The sequence below is a fragment of the Malaclemys terrapin genome, chromosome 16 (assembly GCF_027887155.1).
Source record: "Malaclemys terrapin pileata isolate rMalTer1 chromosome 16, rMalTer1.hap1, whole genome shotgun sequence".
In the NCBI taxonomy this organism is placed as follows: Eukaryota; Metazoa; Chordata; order Testudines; family Emydidae; genus Malaclemys; species Malaclemys terrapin.
Window position 1 is genome coordinate 27,972,231 of NC_071520.1, and position 25,130 is coordinate 27,997,360.

Here is a 25,130-nt window from a genome sequence, read left to right on the forward strand (position 1 = left end):
AGTTCACTCTCTCTGTGTGGCAGCTATGGGCTCTGCCATCAAACATGAGCAAAGCTGCCACTGCATTCCTAGAGCTGGTGCTGGTAGCTAGTCACTGAGGGGGTAGCAAGAGGAGGGCGAATCATAGAAGAGGAGGGTTGGAAGAGACCTCATCCAGGGCTTTGTCAAGCCAGGCCTTAAAAACCTCTAAGGATGGAAGATTCCACCACCTCCCTTGGTAACCCATTCCAGTGCTTCACCACCCTCCTAGTGAAAAAGGTTTTTCCTAATATCCAACCTAGACCTCCCCCACTGCAACATGAGACTATTGTTCCTTGTTCTGTCATCTGCCACCACTGAGAACAGCCTAGCTCCAGCCTCTTTGGAACCCCCCCCTTCACGTAGTTGAAGGCTGCTATCAAATCCCCCCTCGTTCTTCTCTTCTGGAGACTAAACAATCCCCGTTCCCTCCTGCAGTCAGCAGGAGTGAATGGCAACAGCATGTTAGCTAAGTGATCGCACTGGCTTCTTGGAGCAGACAGGTGCAGCAAGGCCACAGGCCGGGGCGCCTGCATTCAGAGCAGGAAGCACCTCTGCAGAGACAAAGCGCTTGAAAGTCACCCTGTGTGTGTTTCCTCTTTCTAAAAGAGAAGCTGCCCTAACCACTGACCACAGGGGCGGCTCAGCCCGTTTCCCATTGCTGGCTCAGGGAGATCTGATTCAGAACAGGCTGTTCTAGGAGTTCTGACAAAATCCTTTGCATGGAACGGGTCACCCGAGGTGGAGCGCAGCAATGCCACCTCCGGGCTTTGGAGCCGTAGGCGGCAGCTTCAACTCCTCTACCAACCAGCATGGGCTGAGCAGCAGCCCAGGATGCTTTTGGTGGCACGGACCCCTTAAGGGGAAGCACCCCCTGCGGTAGATTGCACCAAGGAGAGGTTTACTCCACCTTTCTAAGGAGAGCCAGTTTGATGGTGCCTCTGCCCCTGCAGCCAGCTCTTTAGGACAGAGTGAGCCAGAGAGAGGGTGGACAGGGTAACCCCAGACCTTCTCTAGTTCTGTGCGCCTTAGTGCTGTCACCCTCCCTGTGATGCCCCCCCACCCCTCCCCCGGCATTAGATAACTGGCCAGGGTACATGCCGGATCAAGGGCTAGGTGCTGAGGAAGGACTCTGGAGAAAGATTAAGATCTGCAGCTGAGGAAACTTACCCAACATGGCTTGGGTTTCTCTTAGGAGCCTGCCCATACCCTGGCCAGTTATCTAATGCTTGGATTTCTCCCCTCTCCCTGTAGGTTTGGGCTCAAGCAACACCATCTTGCTCCCATTCTCCATCCCTAATTGGAGCTCCGAAATCAACTTTACCTTCAGCTGCCCCCGGCTACACATGACAGACAACATTCACCACAGTTCTCAGCCAGAACAGATCTTCCACCTGGTGCCCTCTCCAGAAGAACTGGCCAACAGCCTCCGAGACACCGACGTGGCCGGCACGCACTCCAGCCGGCAGCGGGACTCTGACTACGAGCTGGATTCCCCTGGCAGGGGCCACATTCGGGCTATTGACAATCAGTACACACCACTCTGACAAGATGGGGGGGAGGGGTGCAAACCACGCACTTTGGCTTCGAGCCCTGGTAGAGAACTTCTGCTAGAGATTTTTGGGAAGCCTATGAAAAGAATGTAATTTGGGATTTATTTTTTTGGTAAGGGAGGGGGGTAAGATATATAAATTGTTCACTCCAATATGGGTGTGATCCCTCTATTAGGCCTGTTAAAGGGCCCGTTTTTACCTATTAAAGCTTTCTTATGACTGTTTACACGTCGTTCCTGTTAACATGCCAGGCTCTGTGCCCTGTAGGCTAATATCTGCCCTTCGTCATTGGTACAGAGACTATGTTACAGGTGCTTGTGGTCTTCAGTGCCCCTTTTTCACATGACACAGCCCAGAAAAGAAACCAGAAGGTTCCATTACAGCCACCTCATTGGACAAAAATGGATTTGAAGTTCTTTGTGACAAGTTACCGATCTGGGCTGTGTATAAACAAAGAAAAGTCACTTCCTGATGGCCAGGGAATGTGCTGCAGTTGCGTAAGTCATAGTTCCATATTTCTAACAGAGCAGTAGCCTTATCGCTAACCTAAGAGTTCATTCATTACTTTTGGATATGGAGAGTACGGGCTTTAACTTAAATCACGTTAGTATTTAAAAAAAAAAAATGGAGCCATGGACGTCACTGCTACAGCCATGGGCAAAGGAAATGCTTCCATCTCTTAGTCACCATTAAAAAGTGAACACTAACTTCCTCCTATTAATATAGGCTTAATGTAACTGATCAGCGGACAAAAGAGAAGACTGACATCTTGTCATAGCCTTGGAGTAAAACTTCCTTTTTGCTGTGGAAATCTTTTAGGCACAAGTCTAGAGTTCAGCAAAAAAATTTTTTTCCAAATATGTTACCTCAGGTTGGTTCTCCAAAGTAGGAGGGGTGTTAACCAGCCCCTGTTGCATGCATTTAAAAAAAACCAACTCTTTAAATACTAGATCATATTTTGATAAGTAAAGCTATGCAAATACAACTCCCCTGTGTGTCATGGTTTTCCAGGCGGATGGGGTGTAACCTTTTCTCTCCAATATTCTCCTCACCAATAGGTCTCAGGAAAATCACTTTGACTGTTGGGTTTTTGACAATGCTTTTGCTATTTATGGAGGAGCAACATGAGCCCCTTCAGTGGCACAAAGGGGAGGGTTCACTAATGACCCTTCTTCTCGTACCTTATTGGGACTAGGGTTAGACTTTGGCATTTCCTCAGTTAGAATTACAGTTACAGGAGGAGATGTGACATATTTGCCTTTGTGCTGCTTTACTGAGATGGGTCTGTGCAGAGCTGTGTGTTAGGAGTTAAGATTTATAGAGTCACAAGCAGTAAACAGAGAATTTCACTAACCCCTATAGAACAGGGAAAAGTTTCTCAGCTGTCTTCTCCCCTCCCCCTGATGGTCTGACACTCAGTGCCTTCATGTCCATTTGCGATCAGAGAGGCCATCTCCTTCCCATAATATCAGCTTCTAGAATTCAAACCAAGTTACATTTATATACTTTGATATCACTCCCCATAATATTTTATGGTACACAGAGGCAATTTGTTCTTCTCACAGTTAGTTCAAGCTTGAAGTGAGGTTTTTGTTAAAGCTCCTAAATAACTGGAGCTCAGGTCGATCTGCAAGTCAACAGAAATGTGTGCCCTTAATTCACTTCGATGCATTTGAAAATTCAACCTTTAACCCACAATGTTTGTGTTTGTAATTAAGAATTTTTGTACCTTCTAGTTTATTAGTAAAATAGTCACTAGACCCAACCTCTTTTTGAGGTAAAGCATTTCAGTTACGCCAGAGTTGAGCCACACCAGAAGGGGCTTGATGGTAGAGGAGACTCTCTGGAATATGGCTTAAGGGAGCAATGCTTTAAGTTAAATGTCTTAAAAAAAAAAAAAACGCACCTCTAGTGTCTGAATTTTGTACCCCCAGTACATGTCTTACAATTACTGGAAGTTCGCAAAAGATGCTGTTCCCTCTAGCTCACTTTTGTGCATTTGACAGCACTCTGTCAAGTCACTGTCTCCCTTCATCGAAAGGCCCTTAAAAATTCTGGCCTTAGAATTAAGTTCTATATACATAAATGGGACCAGGATTTCTGCACTATCAGAAACTGGAATTCTGCAATCTCTGTTTTTTATAAACAGAATTCAAGTGGCCAGTGCCCTTATCCTCACTAAACACATTTCTAATGCACAAGCAGACTGCAAGGGACAGGAAAACCAAGACAGTCTCAACTTCTCTCTGCAGCTCTTAGGAAGTGCTTGTTTTGTAGGCTAAACCTTGCTTCAAAGCCATCATGTCCTACTGACCCCTAAGCAACCCACACTTTTGGCAAGTATGCTCAGAGTATTCATTCAACCATAGACAAGGCAGCCTTGGCCCACCTCATTCCATGATCAGAGCAAGGCATGAGAGTGGCTATGACAGAAAGGGGTGTGAAGGTGGAATGCTCATCACAGCTCTCATGCCTGTTGGTAAACAAAGCACCCATGCTGCTTCTGGGTTGAGATTTTTGGCCTAAGTCTTATTAAGTGCCAGCAACCAAACGTACACACATTTAGTATTATGTTTAATTGCCAAGGCCGCCTTTTTGGACTAAATGGAACTTGCTTTTCTTATTTAATACAATATACACCAAGTTTGTTGTCATTCATTCAGTGCTCCTGTGCAAACAAATCCAAGCATGTGGTACCTAGTTGGAAAGTTGGTTTGATTTTTCACCAAAGTCGCAGTTGTTTCCTTCTAGAATTTCACTGTCAAGTTAGCCAAAGCTAGGAAGAAGCTTGATAATCCAGAATGAAAGTCTGGCAGACTACTCCAGTTCACCGCTGAAGGGGATTGTGTATGGAATCTGAAGAATTGTACACCTGCAGTGTTTGACCCATCTCATTCCTTTCCTTCTCCAGTCAAAGGTCTACTTTCCCCAACTGGGCAAATATTCTTCCAGTCCTTCCCTCTGTTGCGCCAACAGAGCCTCTCATCTTCCCCTCACTTTGGTATTGGGGTCCTAAAACCAATGATAATTGCAGGGTCAGTTCTTTAATCTATTTTCCCAGGTCGTGGGAGGCTGAACTTCTCAGCATTCCATCCCTGCTTAGAAAGTAGTTGGCTTGTGATCCATTTCCAAGTCTGACTTAGTCCTGGCCGTACAGAAGAGGAAGGGAAACTATTTCATAACTAACTCAGGACACACAATGCTCTAGTAGAAACCTGGGGACAAAATGTTAAGCCCTTGAAATATAAGCGACTTCAAAGTAATTTTATGGATTTCTTGAAGATCTTTTTGCTAAGAAACTAGTGAAGGTGAGTGGCATCTATCAACGTAGACTTTTATTGTAAGATTTTTTTTATATTTAAAAGCACATTAATAACATCTTGTAAGCCAAGGAATTAGCTGCATTTATGAAGCGTTCGCAAGACAGTTGCTTTCAATAGTCACAGCCTTAGCAGTATGAAAAGGCAAAGGGGGGCACTGAACTTTCGCATGTCTCCCCTTAGCAGCTGAGTACAGTTGCCTTCACCCCTGGACTACCGGATACCGGGGAACACTGCCAGCAAACTGCCTGCTTTGGGCTAAGTTCTCAGCCCCTGCTCAAGTGTCAGGGTCCAGAGAAGGAGCACACAAAATTAAATCTGATTGGTTCCAAAGTCTTACCTTTGAGGCTGACGGATTGAAAAGAGCTTGTCGAAGGGCTAGCACCAGAAAGGAGACCAGCATTTCTGGTCTTCCACAGCAAGAACAGGTGGCTGGGCTAATGAAACGTTTCTCTTTTCCTAGCAGCAAGTTAGGGCTGCGCTCCACCCTGAAGACATAACAGTAGGTAGTGCCTCAACGAGCTTAGCAGAGTGCCAGGCAGAAGCCTGGTTTAGCAGGTAACTGTGATAGAGCCTACTGGCTGTGCCAAAAGAGAAACAGAGCCCTCCTGCCCCCAACTCTACCCCCCCTTATTCTTATGAAAAGCCTTACTTGCTATTTGCTGACAAACAGGCACTGCCTACAGGCAACTCTTGCATGTCCTCCTCGTAGACAGGCCGTGCAGGAGACGTTTGTGTTATCAATATGAAGTACCATTCCGGTCTAGCCCCCTGAATAGGCTAACCCGACAGGGAAAGACTAACCCAGCATTTAAGAACAGGGTACCTAAAACACCGACAGCAACCTCCTTGATCCTTTTCCTTCAAGGCTGCGTTCCACAGCGAAGCTTTGAGGAAAAGGTCCAGGTCCAGCATCAAAGGCAACATCATCCAAAAGGCAGCCTAGTCTATGCCCCAGTGACACAATATTGACTGACTGTTGCTATTCCTTGGACCACAGAAAACGGTCCCTTTAGAGCCGATGTGGTTTTACTTTACTCTGCAGATAAGGCCTTTCAGTCTTGACTGACAAGTTTGAGTACAATATTCCATATTTCAACGTAAAAGCTTGTATGAGAACAGGATGTTATCTTAGCCAGCACATGCCCACAGCGTAAGAGTTGAGCGTGCATTCTATTGTTCACTGCCTTTTTATCCCATAGGCAAATTAAGGCCAACAAGGGTTTTGTTGGAATCAAGTGCATTTATTTCAAAGCTCTACTTTTCACCAACAGAAGAATTCTTGTATAGTAGATTTTCTATGTATTATTTCTGTATGTACTGTACAAGTAACTTATTCCTGAATAATGCAATTTTGCTATAATGTATAAATCAGCTCTTAAATAAATTGTTTTTAGAATGTTTGTTCTTATATTAATACTTTTAGCCTAATTTTCTCCAGAAGCTCTCACTGACTTGCTAGATATTGGACTAATAGCTGCTAGAGTACAAGAGCCCTCCCTCCCCACTTTTAGAAATGAAAGTTACATGAATGTATGGTGGTGTTGTAGCCATGTTGGTCCCAGGATATGAGAGTGCCAAGGTGGGCGAGGTCTTATTTTTTATAGAACCAACTTCTGTTGGTGAGCCAGACAAGTAGAGCCATGTGTGGATACAAAATTTGTTGGCAGATCGGATGCAGATACATGGTCCACAGATAGCCGCAGATACACGGATATCTGCATTTTTGCAGGTCTCTAGAGACAAGCTTTTGAGCATACCTCATCCAGTGCACTAAATGCCCCAACGACAACTATGTGGCTGAAACCAATCATTACGCTCTTGAATGAACTCACACAGGAAAATGATAAAAGACAAAAACATCACATCACCTGTGAGCGAACACTTTTCACAAAATGATCCTTCTGTATCTGACCTATCAGTCTTCCTCCTCAAAGGAAACCTGCACAATGCTTTCTAAAGATGAGCCTGGGAGCTTAAATTCAGATCTTTGCTAGACACTAAAGATCATGGACTGAACAGAGACACTGGATTTATGGCTTATTACAACAATCTGTAACCTGCTAACAATCCCCCAGCTACTTCCTCTCCCTTCCTTTCTTCCCTAAGTGGAGGAGCCACATTGCCTTGAATGGTCCCTTGAAATATGTTAACTACTTATGCTAAACAATCGGTTTCATTTTGTATTTAGCTGTGATACTGCAGGTAAGTTGCCCAGACCTGAAGAGCTCTGTGTAAGCTCGAAAGCTTGTCTCTCTTGCCAACAGAAGTTGGGCCAACAAAAGTTTGTATCTCCCCCACCTTGTCTCACAGTTACATGAATGTTTGATAATCTACTTCAACAAGCTATGCTGTGTTCTTTATTAATAGAGCATTTGATGAACAGACGTACAAGGTATATTGACTCACTTGGTTGAGTAAGATACACCATTAGTATTTAATGGTTTTATGCCCCCTACTGCCTGTCAAAATTACTTCTGTAGAGCAGTGACATTTTCATTGTCCTGTGTCCACATAATGGATTGACTTACAAGACTAACTATACTATTTAGCCTCATCTTGCACTGAGCCCTGGTATACTTTGCCAGCTATATTTAATATGTACATATTTACACAAACATTAACTCACCTTTGAAATGCAACAACTGGTTTGTACCTTAATAGGTCACTGTTTTTCTCCTCCTATCCATTAACTTTTGGTTAGCAGATGCAAATATGCTCCATAAGGAACAGCGGTGAAGACCACAGTACATGTTATGGACATGGGCTGAGATAGCTCACATTCAAGTGAAGTACTAAACACATGAAATTCACGTACTTTTCTTCTAGTCTTTTTCTATAATTCTCTCTCATATTTTGCCCATCACTACTGCAGCTTTTTCTTGCTCAGCCTGGGAAGTAGCTTCCCCAAACACCAACAAACATGACTGACCTTTGCATCGTCTCTTGTGTCCCAAGCATCAAGACTTCCCATTCTGCTTCTTTCAGAAGATGCTACATTGTGGACCGAAGCTACCGCAGTTGAATCTAGAGCGCTAAGACCATAAGAACGGCCATAGTGGGTCAGACCAAAGGTCCATCTAGCCCAGTATCCTGTCTTTCGACAGTGGCCAATGCCAGGTGCCCCAGAGGGAGTGAACAGAACAGGTAATCATCAAGTGATCCATCCCTGGTCACCCATTCCCAGCTTCTGGTAAACAGGCATTTAAAGTAGGATACTTTGACTGAAATAATATGTATGATTATAACTATACCAAACAAAGGAGGTTTGGTATAGTTATACCAAGACAGGTTATACCAAACCTGTCTTGCATAGAAAAACCATGTCAAAGGTTTGACGTCAAATACTATTTAAATTTCATAATGCCAAATCAATTTTACCTGACATTAAATTGGACAGAATCTTAAAGCTAGAGAAGCAAGTATGGCAAGAGTAACATACACACACCAGATTGATCAGTTTTTAAAACTTTTTTTATTTTTTAATTTTTTTTTAAAGTTTTTATTTTATATTATCTACAAAGTAAAAGTTTTCTTAACTTAAAAGTTACATCACTGTCTTGCAATAGTGATCATTTCATCAAACGTGATTTATAAATAATAATCCATCAGTTTGACGATTAGAATTTTTTTTTACTGAACCTGTTTCAAGTTTATTAGACGTAAAAGGGATCTCAGAGTCTTGATTTTTAGTGATAATAGCAGCAAGAATCACTTGTGTTACTTCTTTTGCTAGCTGATGAGTTCATAACTTTGAAGGGTCATTAAAAAATAAATAACTTCCAGTTTTCAGCAAGCAGAGTTTGGGCACCTGCAGGACTCTGATACAGTGTATGGAATTATGGAATAACCCACAAGTTCCCACATGCCTCTACTCAGTCCGAATCTCTCCCACTGCAAGATGAACTGTTAGCATTCCTATTGGATGTTACAAGAAATCAATTTTTTTTTTTTTTTTAAACAAAATAAATGAAATTCTAGTTTTCTGTGCTTCCAGTTGGCAGAAGCAGTGGAAGGAAGGTATTTGGCCTACAAAAGGTGTCCAGCCTTTGTTACTCCAGATCAGCCTTACAACTGCTGTTGGTGGTGGGCTTGTACTGCAAAAAAGAGAGTGCAGGTGTAAATAGCAGATTGAGAAGCCATACAACAATGTGCTAGTTAATCAAATCACAGGATAACTATTTAGCTCAAGTCCGTAAAAAAACCTGCATTAAGATGTCCTTTGGCTGTTTTTCTACCTAAACCCTAAAAAAGCAATGTTTATTTTCCCCACCCATTCCGCACCACACAAAACCAGGTATTAGTTCACTGTACAAGTTCACACCCTGCTTGGGGAAAAAAAAACGTATTTGAGACACCTAGGTAAGAGTTACATTTAAAGAGCAACAAAACAAGTAGGGCCTGGTTTTCCCAAGCAACAGTACTGCAAACTGTCGCTCTTGGGATAAAAAGTCAACTTCAAAATGCCATCTGCCTTCAGCCATTAATTGCCAGGAATACTCGTATCCCTGGAGAAATCTTTTTACAACTATCCTCAAGACACTTTATATATTTTACATGTACAAAACTTGGATCATTACACCATAAGCCACCTAGACATTCTATCCCCCAAGACAAGGGCAGGCGGATATTGTTCTACACACACTGAAGTCTGCATAATATGGTTCAGCCATACAGAAATAAAGTCTTTGCTAACTTAGTTCATCTTGTATGCATACTAAGTTCACATTTGGAGCAGCAAAATATAAATACTAACTGCAGAAATACTGTCTGCCGCCTTCAGCAGTTTGCCTCTGTAAAAGGACATCTTATGGTTTTTTGTTTCTAACCCAAACCTGGCTCATAACTGTTTTGCTCACTAATTTGACCTGGCTCAGTTAAGGTGCAGGTCTCACACGCACACACTCCTCACCTGAAGGGTGCGTCATATAGGGGAAATGTGTTGTTGTCGAGACTGGAATGGGCTGTAGTGCACTTTGAGCGATGGCGGCTTGGGGACCACCAGGTGGCTGTGTCGTCATTAGCATCATTGGAGCATGGGCAGTTGGGTGAGAAGGAACCATTCCTGACTGTACATGAGCCTGAAACAAAGAGCTCTTTAGTATAATGGTCACAAGGAGGCAACACTCCTGGCCACATGACTAGCAAAGATTCCTCCAACTGTAATAGTATAGTAAATCCGGAGATTTACTCCATTTTAAGTCAATTGGCTAGAATGTGCACATAGGGAGTAAGTTTCAGATTTTAAAACACAAGATGTCAAATCCTTATTCTTGGCTTTGCTGACATCTCCTCAGTTTGGGCAGGAGCTCATGGCTGACTAAGAGCACTGGTAAAGGATACTTTTGGAATATTATTTTAAAAAAATCTTTAGACATTTTGTTAAGAATTGAGAAGCATTTCCTATGCAGAGAATGAATTGGACACTGCACACAAATAATAGGCCCTTATATAGGCCTTTACATACATGAGAAGAGCCACCATCCCCTTCTCAATACCTCAGATGAACGGATGGTTGTAAGGAGGAAGGAAAAGCATGAAGCAAAGGCAAAGATTTCTACATTTTTCCCCAGCAAAAGTCTCCAACAAAAACGTCACACCTCAATGAAATGAACTTGGTTTCTCACCTGTCTACAATTCCCAATTTCATCACGTTCACCTGTCTTAGATGCCCATTGTCTTTCTAATGTCCAGTCTCTCTCTATAGCTATATTCGCTCCCATATAAACAGTTGAAAATTCGTAATATCCCCCTTCATTCCACTATGTAATGCAGCTAGCTCAGATCTGTTCTATTTTCAGTTAAGCTCACAATATCACAGTTCTTGTGTACTGAAAGCATTCATAATTAATCCCCAAAGGAAAAGTGAGCTGCATGTGTCTCACTGCTTAGCACCTTATAAGCAAGTAATGTATCTCCTCAGTTGGTGGGGAAACTCCTGTCACTTATTAGTGATGCTTCCTGACAGGAGGCAGTCAGAGGGACGATCTATATTTCCTAAGTGAAAGCCCTATCAATCTCGAGCAGTAATTTCTCAATTACAAGATGACGCTCAAAAACCAGACAACATTTAACACTGTCCAGGTTTAGATTCAAACAAGTTTTCAAAAGAAAATTGGTTTTGCCCATTTTAGTTGTGGGTGTGTTTTAAGTGAGCTGGCAGAGGAAACTCGGATGCCAGACACCACTCCAGACAGTAGCAGGCACTGGCTAGGACTTCAGACTCATTCAAGTTAGATGTGCAGAAAGGGCAAAGTTCCCATGTGGCTAAACCCTGCGACTCTTTCCATAAGCACTACTTTTACTGTATCACTGTCAGCCTTAATCAGACTGGCCTTTGATTAACAGAACTCCTCAAGTTGCAATATAGCTTCCAAGAAGCCCCTGAAGGCATGAGAACTAACTCCCAAATCATACTAAGGACCCTGTTTGTGCTCAACAGCCATGCCTTCCAAACCTCATGCATTACATCCCTCATGAACACCAGCATTTTTGCTTTGACCAAGCAATGCTATTATAACCATAGCAGCCATGCTCAATACAGACATGCATATACGATTTTTTTGCCACGGTAATGATGCTTTGCAAAACTTGATGCTTAGGTGCTGATTTTTGTAACATGCTCAGAGTTTCGTGAGTCAGGGATTCAATTAGCATTGAGTTACTGATTGTCTTTAAAATGAAATTAATTTAATCCCTTGGTGTGAGCACATCTGGAATTCCCACTATAAAGTGATAATGAATTTCAGGATAGAATTGAGCATTGGGAAATCCCTATCTCTGGTGCTTCGGGATTATTATTTGTTTTTCCTGTAAGCAGTTGAGGTAGCCATTTCAGAACAGATTTTTAGATAGATGAAGCTATCATTCCTTCACTAGAGGCTTATGGGGCACTGCCCCACCCTGAGAAGCCATCTGGAACTTTGTACATCTTTTGAGATGTCCATGCCTGTTGTTTTTATGTCTGTGAAACCAACAGCACAGAATTCCACAAGCCAAGATCAGGGATATAGAAGACTGATTGTGCTCATTAAAAATATCAGCAACTTTAACAGTCATTTAGTTAATTCTGCACTATAAGCAGCTTCTTATTTACTTTAGTAGTTTTTTGTGAAGCCAACAAAGCAAAAAAGGAGCCAGTAAGATTAGACAATTAACTGCCATTTCCGGAAAGCGTGCTGGCACACAGATATGCAATTGTCAGTTACACTTCAGTACAGTTCACCTAGTCCTTTCCATCATGGAAGTGAAATGATTACCTCTGCTTTTGAGGTTTGGTGCTCTAGGTGTCTATATAGCAGTCACTTGCAATTAGGCACATCTGAGGGTCCAAATGCAGGACTTTACGGGGACCCCAAAGGAACTACAAAATCTAGTCAGATACAGAACTACCAAGCTAAGACAGATCAATATCCCACCTACACCAATATCCTGTTTGAGGCAATGGCCAGATGCTTCGGAGGAAGATAAAAGGCCTCGTAACAAGTTGGCTAAAGAAAGTCAGTTGGGGGGTTCCTTCACAACACAAGAGCAAGGCAATGGGAGACTCTGAAATTAAAAAGCTATACATTTAGAATGGGTAAAAGGAAGTATGGTAAAAGCAACTTTTTTTCCACATCTCCTAATTAACTTGAACAGAGACTGTCCCAGAGATTGAGTGAAAGATTTTAGCAGAATTCAGAAAAGGATTAGACCCCTATTGGATTAATAAAATCTTGAATTACACTAGCCAGGGTAACATTCAAAGGGAGTATCAACCCTTCTGATTTAAGACATAAAGCAACCACTAACTGCCTGGGGTTAGGAAGAAATATCCTCCACAGGAATGATCCTGCTTAAGTGTCCATTCTTTGATGTACCCTTAAGTTTCCACTAATCTGTGTTTTCTAAATTACATAGTGCCAATCTCTGTTGCAGGTCTCTCCACACCTCTAATCACATTCACTGCCCTTCCCTGGGCCTTTTTCTATTTTTGCCATATAGGTTTTGAAGGGGGTGACCAGAACTGAAAACTGTATTCAAGATCAGCCCACTGCAGCCCACTGAGCTGTCCCCCATATCCTCAACGGCAATTTAATTGACAACCCATCAATGTACATGGTTACTCTCTTTCCTTCCCACCTCATTTTAACCTCTCCTGAAGTTCTTCATAATCCTCTCAGGAGTTTCCAAGCACCCCTGAGTATTTCTTATTGAATAGACTTTTTATAAAGATTTGGCTTTGCATTCAAATGTGTTTTAACAAAATACCTTTTCCAAAGCTCTAAGTGGAGCCCCACAGTAGCTATTTTAGACTAAGTGGGTGCAGCAAGATTCTTGAGTACCTGTGGCGCCGCCAGACTGCTAAATTAACGGCACTGTGCAAACAGAAACCTAAGCAACACAGAAAATAGTCGGCCAAGAGAAATGATGTAAAAAGAGGCCACTGCCCCATGCGAAGGCGAGATCTTTGAGGCAACAGGACATTCAGTCTTTGGAAGGTTGTTAAAGTTTGTTTACCTGGGGTACATGGGCCATGTGTGGCGGATTGGTATATGCAGGCTGAACATGGGAAGGATGAATAGTGAAGACTGTTTGTTGTGCTGTTGGAAAACTATTTTGTGGAGACTGCGTATTGGAGCCTGGTGTCATGGAAGGGGGGGTTGGAGCAAGACCAGCATGGTACATTGCTGACTGCTGCTGTGGGTTTGCCAGGTGGAGTGCCTGAGCAGCCTGGTGCTGGTGATGCTGCAAAGCAAACAGGAGGAAGAATTAGTGAGTTTCAGGTTTTGGTTCCAGGGGAGAAATCAAAAATCTTTATTCCATGGAAATAATAATGAATTATTAAAATTCCACTTAATATCAAACATTTTAGAAGGATCTTCCTATCTACACTGCACAAATAACACAAAATAAAGTGCCACATTCTGATCCTGTAGGTCTTATTATCCAACTCTGTTGCACAGGGGGGAAAAGTCACTAGAGCCTGAAGACCTGATGTGTTCTCCAGAATTGAGGCTATCGTGTAAAAACCAAAAGCCATCTTTCAGCACTTCTGTCTGTGACTAACTTCTACACCATAAATCCACACCTACCGAACTTGCAGCCAGGTATACCAGGGGAGTGACAGTCCTTAATGAATCGCAAATCACTGCTGAGCCACCTACCCCCCATTCCTTATCAAAAAGGGTCAAATGAGTAACTTCCAATTACTGGACTTCTGTGTGCACAGGGGTGGGGGAAGAACCACCCCCTGCTGTTTACACAAATGTTTTTAAGCCATTGTTCACTATCCTTTACCCTTATTACTATCATCACACATTGGTATAAAGGCAGGCTGACTGCACTTCACTTTGGATTCACATGCAAATCATAAGGAAATGATATTTCCAAGCCACATTATTTCTGGAACAAGGGAGTATGAACATAGCTACTAGAAAAGATTATTTGTCAAGAAGAATACGTTTGGAGCTGCATGAAGAGCAAACTGATGCCGAAGTAATAGACTGGTGCAGTGTTTTCTAAAACAATGGGCTACAAGACATATTCCAAAATGTTTGCTCTCTAGAGTTTTGCTGTTACCTGCACTGGACTGGGAGCAGGGTGGCTTCCAGCATGTTGACTTTGCTGCTGTCCTGTTGGCGTAGCAGAAGGCTGCGGATGAGGAGGGTGTGGATGCAGGGTAGCATTCGGGTGGGCATATTGCTGAGCAAGTGAACCAGTAGAAACTAGAAGGAAAAGGAGGAAATTGACAAGTGACAAAGAATATACATCTCACCAAATTCACATTGTATATGAGGATTTTACAGCACATCAGGGATACTGTGAATTGGTCTTTTTTCCCCTACAAATACTTTATCTTGTAGTTACCTGCACAGCTTACCTTGGATCTAAAAATCTATATTTGCTTTCATGCAGTTTACATGGTTTTGCAGGAAAGTCAATAAATAACCATAATAAAATAGTTCAGCTTTCCTAGATTGATTTAATAAAAGATACCGTATACATCAACCCACTAAAGCAGTATTTAATCTGCAATTTTAGTCAAACCGATAAGTCTACAAGGGATTTGTAATCAGTTTCTTACATTTTATAGTTCTGGAAAAAGTAAATTCTCTATTGTACAGAGTTAAATAATTCACAAACATGAATATTTATTCTATTTCCACCATCCATCCACAAAGTCTTTGGCCTTTTACCTGGCTAACCTCACCATGCTACTCTTCTGGAGTACAGTCAGCACACGTCTACACGCTGTGATTGCCTGTAAGTTACACAAACACAGCAGCCAGAAGAGCCGGGAAACTCCGGCTCTCCGAGAGCCAACCAGATTTCATTGGAGCCTTACATCTAGCGCCCAGGTCAAGACGCCCCCTTGCATTACCACCATTCCCATTGACTTTTTGATGTTGCTCTAGAACCCTTCATTGCTGGAAATCCTGGACTCTGAATTCCACGGCAAGGAAACTGACCACACGTGTCAAGCAGCAGCATTCATTAACTGCAGCACCACAGGCTTAGGGAAATCCTTCTACCGCAAAGTGAAATGTAACAAGAAGTCCCTGCTTGGTCATTCCTATCACATCAGGCTACAAGATGGGCCATGCAGAGTTTGCTCCCGCCCTTTTGTGAAAGGAACAATAATTTTTAAGAGTAGGCAGCATGAGAAGCCACGCTAAATTGCTTCTAAAAGGTTTTTACTAGAGCACTAAGCAAGGAGTTTAAATGAAGCAATAGTCTCCAAAAAAAAGACTACATGCTTCCTCTAGATCTGTAGCTTTTAGAGCTTAGATGTTTAAGCTCACGCACAACCTACCAACCACTTGTGTATGTGGCTTGGAAAGCTATTACTAATTCAAGCTCACATTCATCTCGGTTCAATACTACATTGCACTGAAGTGGAGACTAGCTTTGCTTCCCACAGTGCTAGAAATGGAGTGTCCGAAGCAACCTATCACTTGGGTCCTGAACCCAGCTCCTGCCTGTATCCTAATTTAACAAGCGATTGTTTTGAGGAACAAACAGAGCTATAATTACCTGCTAAATCAGAGAGCTACACATGTAAAGTTCTGTACCGAAGTGCTAAGAAAGCCAACATTAGGAGAATCTGAGGGCCACATTACATGTACCTCTCCTGCACCTTTCTAGATTTATGAAGCAGTTCATTGGAAAAAAAGGGGCTCCATCTGGGATATAGTTTTAGGTTAGACTACAGTTAAGGCCACAACCACCCATATATTCATTGCCAGCAATTCTTTTTATACTAGGAAATCCCAGCTCCGAGAGCAAATAGATTGAATTGCTCTAACTTCTATATTAAAACCCGTTACGGTTTCTGAAATGTAGAACTTCTCCGCACAACACACACAAAAGAATGGCCTTTGATCTGTTCATCCTAAAAAGCAGGGGATTGAAAGCGAGAACATACCAAACATACTGCCATTTGATAAAAGTGCAGCGCTGTCTGCCAAAAGGCCTGCACAGAAACTTGCCACTCCATCAAGTGCCTCAGACATCCTCCAATTACTTCTAAGCAAACACCCACTGTCCCACCCTTTCCCAGTCCAGTTTGCTATTACTTCTGTTGCCTTACGTTTGCGCAATACTTTACAAAACCCTAAACAGTGACTTTATTCAGCTAGCGGTGAGCTCGCGTCAGTATAAATAATCCACCTCCTGAAGCCCACTCACCCCTTCAAGAACTCCTCACATGAAAGTGTCATTAACTCTTCATGGACCCTGTGTTTCCAGCACACAGTACAACAGCATTCTGATCTCAATGGACAGATGAATCTTGCGAACTACACTGTAAGGCTTTCAATTTGCAAAGTATTCCAAGGGCTACTTTGACCATGACATACTGGTTACAATATTAAGTCTTTACATACCATTAATGATTTTAGTCAGGAGTTGGGTTTTTGGAAGTTCTGAAGTTTCTATGCACCTAAACAGGAGTTAGTCTCCAGTGCCATGGTATCCGGTTATGCTTTCAAGCAGAAAAACAGTGACTTCGTATTTAATGTTACCACTTAAATTCCATTTACAGCAGCAGCAAATTTCCATCTAATTTTTTTTTTTGTATTTTCACTGCCTGCAAGCTTGTACGAAAACTGACCTATTCACACATTAGAATTAAAACTCAACTTACTGTTACAATTTCAAGTTTCTCCATTTCATCTCCTTATGAAATTAGTCTTGAGCCAATATTTATATGGCCTATCTCTAGTCTGAGTAATCCTTACAAAAAAGGGACACAGTATCTCTACTTTAACCATAAGGGACTGAGGCACAGATGGATTAAATGGCTTTCCAAATCTAACCTACCTCTCCCAAGTCTGATTCTAGTGCCTCAGCCCCAAGAACTTCTTTCCTTCCCCCTTATTAAAGTTCCACTCCGTTCTTGAGGAGATTTGTTATAAGCATGTACTGGAAGTTGTAGGGTATTCAAGGTTTCCCACATCTATTCTTTATTCATTGGAGGCCCTGAAATAATTTAATTATTATTCCCTAAAACTATTACTGTGCTTCATCTTTTATTTTTTCATAGCTTGAGAGAAGACCCAAATACGAGGTATTCTGAAGCAGGTATCTATATTATGCAAGAAGGCTTCATGTTGAAAAGAACTTGTTATGCATGTCCAGAACTTACTAGAACATTTTCACATGCAGAAGGAAGTGGGAGAAGAGCAAAACACCAGTTTTCAGTAACTTCTCCTAAAGCAATATGTCCACAGCTTGGCAGAGAACTGAGAGAGTTTTGTTTGTTTAAAATCTAGTATTTACATTTTCCCAGCTGTGTATTTGTTTTCAGAACCTATTCTAGTCAGTTTATATACTGTAACTCCCCACTTAACGTCCTCTAGCTTAACATTGTTTCGATCTTACGTCCCTGCTCAATTACAGAACATGCTCCATTTAAAATTGTGAAATGCTTTGCTCTAACATCGTTTGGGTGCCTGCTTTGTCCTCAGCTGGCAGCCCCCCCATCACCTCCTCCCTCCTTTCCCCTGTGGCAATCAGCTGGCTTGCGCTGTTCAGGAGGCAGGGGAGGGAGGGTGAGCCTGCGCGCCGTGTCCTCACTCCTGCCCCCGCCTCCTGAATGCTGCAAGCCAGCTGATTGCCCGGGCAGGAGGCAGGGGAGGAGCGAGGACACGGGGTGCAGAGTAAAGGGGGAGGAGGGGGAGGGAAGAGGCGGGTTAAGGGTGGGGGCTTGAGGAAAAGGGGTTGTGTGGGCGGGCCGAGGGTTGAGCCTCCCTGCCCCTGGTGCTTGCAGAGTAGGAGAAGCTGTCGCTGCTGCTGCGCAACGTGCTTCTCGTAGCCTACAGCACCTTCAGCCTCCTTGCCTGCCTCACTGTCTCCAGTGCCAGTGGGCTGTGCCTTTGTGGCGTAAGGCGGGGGGCACCTCCCAACTATAGTACTGTACTGTACTGTATGGCAAAAAAAATTTCCCTGGAACCTACACCCCCCTCCCCCCTTACATTCTTTTTTGGGGGAAATTGGATTCACTTAAATGCAACTTTAAGTGAAACAATGTTTTCAGGAACATAACTACAACGTTAAGTGAGGAGTTACTGTACTATTATGTACTAAAATGCTCACTCAACTGCTGCTGCAAATATTTTAATAGTAACATTTAAGAAAAACACACACCTGTTATTTTTCTTGAGGCTTTACCAGATTCCATAAACATCTTACTCAAGAAGGCTTCAGGAATAATGGAGCGGATCATTTAAAAACAAATGTATCCACCTTTTCCAATTTATAGTAGAAGTTCAACTTGATCTCAGGAAAATTAACTTTAGGAGTTTTTTTCCCCCCACTTATTTCTACAGAATCAGTTTCTACAGAGCTGCTGATACCTCATCAATTCAAGAGAGATTCTGATACAGTTTTTCACTTTCTAAAGGCCTTTCCTTCCCTTTATTACTAAGAATGTGTGAGAGGAAAAGTCTGAGTTTTATGTGCTGTAACTGTGTGCTCTCACCTAAAGTCAGGTCTTTAACATCACAATCAGATTCCACAGAGATTTAAATTGTGGTGTTACATGATTAATTCAGATGAGTAAGATGCACGAACCCATTCAAAATAGTCATGAAAATTTACCAACCCAGATACCATCTACTCACCTTCATTATGACAACTGATTATAAACAATGTTTTACATGCTCATCCACAGAATCAATCACCCTAGGTGAATATTTCCATGCTTATTTCTATAATAAACATGGGAAGAAAAAAAACCACTGATAAGAGTAATCAGAAATCATATTACGTTGTCCTTGACATGTCAGCAGTGCCATGGTTTTCCAGCTGTCGTACAAATACAGGAAACAATGCTGAAAAAGCTCCATGGAAGCATATAACTAACAAAGTGTTGCAACCTCTGCTCATCTGAGGACTGCTGATAATCATGGTTTGCCTCCAGCAGAAGTCTAAGGCTATGTCTGCACTACCACGGTAAGTCAACCTACACTACGCAACTCCAGCTACGTGAATAACTGGTCGACACCGTGGGTGGTCAACAGGAGAAACTCTCCCATCGACTTACCTTGCGCTTCTCGTGGAGGGTAGAGTACAGGGGTCAACTGGAGAGCGATCTGCTGTCAATTTGGCAGGTCTTCACTAGACCCGCTAAATCAACCGCCGGTGGATCGATCTCAGAGCCTCGATCCTGGCTGTAGTATAGACATAGCCTAAGTCAGAAATGCCTTCTTTCCTTAAGAAGAGCTCTGCAGCATGAAAGCTTTCCTCTTTCACCGACAGAAGTTGGTCCAATTAAAAAAAAATTTACCTCACACACCTTCTCTCTCTTCTTTCCTAGGAGCACTTCACTTACATCACTTTCTAAACAGGTGGTTTCTTGATATGGGCTATATTATTTATAACTACACCATCATTTTGATATTGATGCACAGTTAGGACAAGCAATTCCATATTGGATTGGACAAAGATACTATACCAGACAGGATTTTAATTACTGAATTGAATTCCAACTAAAACAAGAAGGAAAGAGTAACAGTCAAGGTTGCTGACAAGAGCAAAGCAAGAAAGGCGAAAGGCAGCTATTGTAAAACCACAGAAATGTCCGACATTAAAAATCAGAGCAGCACAGATCAGAGACAGCATTACCAACCACTAGCCTAGACTGAAGTCAATCCCTGAACTTCAGACGTTCAAATTTCTCTTGTGGGGAAAAACGGAAACCTGACAATGGATGCAGTGGGATCTGTCAGAGGAGTAATGCACTGATACTCAGAACCTACTAGATAGCTTCAGGGTGCTGACCAGTGAAGTGATTCCAGACTATTGCCAGACCCAGTAAGATGGTGAGGATAACTACATTTTAAAGACCTCAGTTTGAATGGTAGGAAGCAGAGATATAGCATGTCTTTTTCATGTTATAAACACATACAAAATCATTTTTACACATTTACAGTGGACTCCACTTAAAAGAATATCTATTAAAGGAAGAAACTTGTTAAAGGAATTTCAGTGCACCAAACCAAGATATGCGAACACCCTTAGGTGCTCAAAGTTAGTTTTCAAAATACGATCATAGGAAGTCATTCTGTAAAACACATTTTCTGCATGCCAAAATGAAAGCTACGAAGCCTTTTAAAACCAAAATCTGTTAGAGAACACAAATTACATGATTTATATTGTTCTTCATACTCTCTTGAATGAACTGACTCGCAGGACAGAGGGTGTATGAAACAGATTGCTTCTATGAACAGATATAGAGACACTAACAAGCTTGCTGCAATACAGGAGCAAGTTGAAAGGCCCAGGAATTGCACCTCACCTATCTGTGGAGGGCTAGGGTCTCTGGAGGGATGACCAGAGATTATTCTATGGCCATTCCACTAGGGACCCTACCCCGGCACACCATGGGTTTCTTTCTGAAGCTTCTTCCTCAAGTTTTGTAAAGCCTTCAAATAGAAATTTAACCTCACTCAGCAGATTGTAATTTATTTCTAAGAGAATAAAACATACTCCATTTTGGAATGTGCTGTGTATGGTTACTGGGATCTATTATCAGGAGAGAAACACAGAGGTTATCTGACATATAATTAAGTTGTGAGTCCAATATTCTCCTCTTCAACTCGTTTTGCTTAATCTATGATGTCTTTGTTCAGTACCTGGACTATCTGACACCTCTGTTTGGCAGTTAGAGACTGCTGATGCAGCTTATCAGTTAACCACAATGACTGCTAGCCTTTTTTATTAAATATACAGAACCACGTTATATTTGGCCCCGCTCACACACACACTGGAGAAAGAGGGTGCAGAGAAACTCCCCCACTCAGCACATCACTGCAGGACCACATGGATGGCAGCACGCTGAAGCACAAGGACCTGTTAATGTAACTGGTAGTGCTTACCCGGCCAGCGGGAACCCATCTCCACCATATCCCATGAAAGGACACAGGGCTGAGACTAAGCTACACTTGTACAGGAATGACAAGATGTGCTGCTTGCCATGCTCCTTCAGAGGCCCCGGAATAAGAATTCCCGAGTGATCTCTCCCACGACTACTGCGGGGATGCAGAAGGTGCTCTCCCCCTGACAGGACTCAAAATAGAGTTTTATTGTTAGTAAAGTGCTGGAGTTTTTTCCCTTCAGGAATTTGACCAACCTTGAGAAAACTGGAAATCCTATTTTGGGCAGGGATGGGGGAGGAGAGGAGTTCATGGAGATCTTAAGGAGGGTGATGCCTATATTTTGGTGGTAGACTAGGAAGAAGAAGCTTTAAGTCTTCATCAGTTCAAGATACAGTAGAGGCTAGTTAGATGCAAGACTTCATTTGCACAAAATGAAACGCAACTTGGCACGCAGAAATGTATTTACACAAATCTATTCTATAGACAAGTCACACGTACATTGTACTTTAGCTTTTGGTGCCCTGTAAATTCATTCATTCATTCAACTTTGTTGCTTGAAAAGAGTTTTCCTACATTTTCTATATTTTGGCCTGGTGCACAGAAAAAATGTTCCCTCAGCATGTCTATTCCTTTAACATCTACTCTTTAAAAATTATTTTCTGTACAATCAAAATTAGTACAAAAAACCCAACTCACTGGCAAAGTAGAAAGAAGGACCTGTCTCCTTGCTGTATGGTATTTTGGGACATGCTGAATTTGGGAGATAGAAAGATAAATTAGCCTCTTGCCATGTGTATACTTCCAATCTTCTGGAAAGGTCGACATTCATTTATTTTTGAAGATTGTACGTTCATGCAGATATCATTTTTGTTTGTTTAGTTAATAGGGCTGGATATTTTTACTTAATTTTACAACTGAGTGAAGCTGAAATAAAGTCAGCCCCAATAAGCTAACCTTTTGAACGGTCACACTGAGGGCTCCACTACTTACTTTAATACAAAAATAAAGATGAACAGATATTGAGCGTCTATTACACTCCAACAATAACCTCAGAGGTGGAGTTAAAAGAGAGTTACAATAAAGTAAACAAATAAATAGGCTTTTGTTTTTTCAGCTGTATCACTGAGGTCTTAACAGTTCCAAAAGACACCTTTGGAGATGGTTCACTCTTAATCCCTGGAGACCCTTTGAAATGGATAACATACCCACCATTGTACTATTTAGGATATTAGAACTTACTGCTAGGACAGAAAAACAGATAAGGTTAGAGAGAACACCAGACCAATAAAACATGTGCAGAAGAGAGAGGGAGAGGTCCAAGAACTAGCAAAAGAATAAATAATGTATCTGTGTAAAATCAAAATTTTGTTTTACACAGATCTTTCACACACACAAAGGAAGTTTTACAGAGGACAGCAATTACCTAAAACATATACAATTTATCCAAACAATAAACTAGTGGGAGTTAATTGTTACAGGAATATATTTGTCCTCACAGCTTGAATTGTCAATAGAAAACTTGATCATTCATGATTACCCATCACTGGATTCTGGAGAGAACAGACAGCCCATACCTACCAGAAAGTACAAAGCTTGAGCCATTGTTCTTTAGAACCAGTAAACGAATTCGTTCTGTAGACGTGCCAATCATACATATATTGTTGCTTTGTTTCAGTGCTAAGTGTCTGTTTCAAACTTTTCACACTAAGAATTTATATACGGTTTAAAGGAGCCAACATTTCAAACCTAGAGACAGATCAAGTGAATATCAGAGTCTTTGTGTTAATGATGTCCAGTTTTAGGGTTTATTTGCAGGAGCAAGAGGAAAGAAAGTTGTTTAACATTCTCTCAATGATTTAAGAAAAAACACAGATTTGGGTGTTGCTCCATCATACGTTTAGAAGTAAAACTAATTTATGGTGCCCATATAGTTTAGCTACTTTCCATCTGTTGAAGAACATTCAACTTCAGGAACTGAAATGGTGACAAAATTGTGGCACTCAAGAGCAGTGACAAAGACACCAATCAGATCTCCTGAATTGCCTGTTATTGTAGACATTTAGCAGAAACATTCAATTACACAGCATTAGCTAAATGGGATCTTGAAAACTGCATCATCCTAGCCTTCGCTATCCAAAAGATTTAACAGGTATAGAATGTTACGTGCATTTCAGGATTCAGATTCCTCTGCCATGAAGGAAAAAAGTAACTTTCAGCAAATACTGCAATTCTCTTCACTGAACAGTGACTACTGTTTGTCATGATTTTTACTTGCCTCAAACTAATCAGGAAGGTGAAGCTTTCAGAAATTTTACTCACTGATTAAGAAAATGTTAGGAGACTGCTTTAAAAGCAATTAACTGCCCCCCCCCCCCCCCATGCAGTTGTCCTTTCAGACTTCTTCATTCTGCAACACAAGCACTCAGGTAGAACAACAGTCTGATATTAAAGGGAGTGATTCATGCAGGGAGTCACTTGATAACACAAAGAAAACACCCATTAGCTTCAAGGACACAGGGACCTTAATATAGATCATCTTAATAGCAATGGGCAATCCAACAGTGTAAATGAAAAAGCCAGAAGTAAAATCTGAGAACTCATTTGGGCAAATTTATTCTAGAAATTAAAAGCAGTGGCTGTTATTTCTAACTGGGAATGGTATAGTCATATGGAAGTTATTCATCACTAAATATTCCTGAAGAATTAAGTAACATACCCAAATCAGAAGTTTATTTCCAGGATATGTTGGTGTATTCACTATATGGATGCTATGCATACACTTGAGATTAATAAAATGTGGAGAAAAAAAACTGTGCTATAATGCAAGTGGTTCTAGATATCTGCTTACAGTACTGTCCAAAGTGACTGGGGGAAGCTTAAAATATCTAGCGCCTCCTAATGTAAGTGACTGTTAACACATCCAGCAAGTTGCCCTATAGCAATTTACTCCACATGCCGCACAGCTATTAAATGCTACAAATAGATACTCAAGCAAACAGCCACATATTGATAAATGGAAGCAGAAGTTTTATTATCCAGAAACAAGGTAGTTATTTGTGGGAAAAGTAACCAAACTAAATGCCATATTTGATTTAAGAATATCCTATATTTGAGCTACAGCATTAGGAGTCATCTACTAAATACCTGATGGCAAGCCCAGAAGGCTAAAGATACAGTTTAGCTGATTTATGTTAAGGCAGGCAAAAAGATGACATGCCTGAAGATGGTAAGAACATGCTATCATCCAAACAGAAGTGCTTCCTTACAAGCCACCTATGATGTAGCACTGGCATCAGACTGGGCTGAGGCAGATTTCTGTGGCAAGCATTTCAAGCATTCAGATATAAAAAGAAGAGAGGGTCAGCAGTTCAGAAAAGCAAACTGATAACCACCTAGAAGAGTTCAGGAAAACATTTAGCTTCTGGCAAGACCAAGTTCTGTAAGAGAAATGCTGCTTGGACTTAGGTAGAAGGACACACCACCACAAAAATCTAGTTTTCAGGTTTCTTGTCACACCACCAAAACATGTGTCATTAGATTGTCTGAAATATATACTGATGATGGACTGAAGCTGAAAAATCAACAATATAAAAACTAGAGTTCTACGGTATGTTGGAACATGAGAGAAAAATAATTTGATATATCTGATTAAAGTACACTAAACAGACTAAAAAATTGCTCCTATACCATGATTTCAAAGACCTGTAACAGGTAAGAATGATGTACAACATAAAGTTGCTGGGGAAAGTTGCAATCAACAACCAAATTCCAGAGACTATTTCATATCTAGTTTTATTTAAGATAGGATTTTTTGAGGACTGCCTTTTCACCAGGAAGTCTGAAAGTCTTCAGTCATTCGATCAAGACAGTAATCCCAT

General features: G+C 41.6%; 2 protein-coding genes across 13 annotated transcripts in view; one reads left to right on the forward strand and one right to left on the reverse strand.

Moving 5' to 3' along the window:
- The window catches only part of SH2B3 (SH2B adaptor protein 3), a 96,610-nt gene extending 90,316 nt beyond the window's left edge, over positions 1 to 6,294 (forward strand). For both annotated transcript variants that reach the window (XM_054006548.1, XM_054006550.1), the window contains exon 8: positions 1,273 to 6,294. In XM_054006548.1, the coding sequence (XP_053862523.1) occupies positions 1,273 to 1,565 (293 nt within the window). In that variant the 3' untranslated portion in view covers positions 1,566 to 6,294. The remainder of the gene's footprint in view (positions 1 to 1,272) is intronic.
- A 2,053-nt stretch (positions 6,295 to 8,347) lies between these two features.
- ATXN2 (ataxin 2) overlaps positions 8,348 to 25,130 on the reverse strand; it is a 67,851-nt gene continuing 51,068 nt past the window's right edge. For 8 of the 11 annotated variants that reach the window (XM_054006974.1, XM_054006968.1, XM_054006967.1 and 5 more), the window contains 5 exons: positions 21,949 to 22,002; positions 14,453 to 14,598; positions 13,391 to 13,618; positions 9,804 to 9,972; positions 8,348 to 8,988 (listed from right to left, as the gene is read on the reverse strand). In XM_054006974.1, the coding sequence (XP_053862949.1) occupies positions 8,960 to 8,988; positions 9,804 to 9,972; positions 13,391 to 13,618; positions 14,453 to 14,598; positions 21,949 to 22,002 (626 nt within the window). In that variant the 3' untranslated portion in view covers positions 8,348 to 8,959. The remainder of the gene's footprint in view (positions 8,989 to 9,803; positions 9,973 to 13,390; positions 13,619 to 14,452; positions 14,599 to 21,948; positions 22,003 to 25,130) is intronic. The other 3 variants (XM_054006970.1, XM_054006969.1, XM_054006972.1) reach the window with 2 other exon arrangements.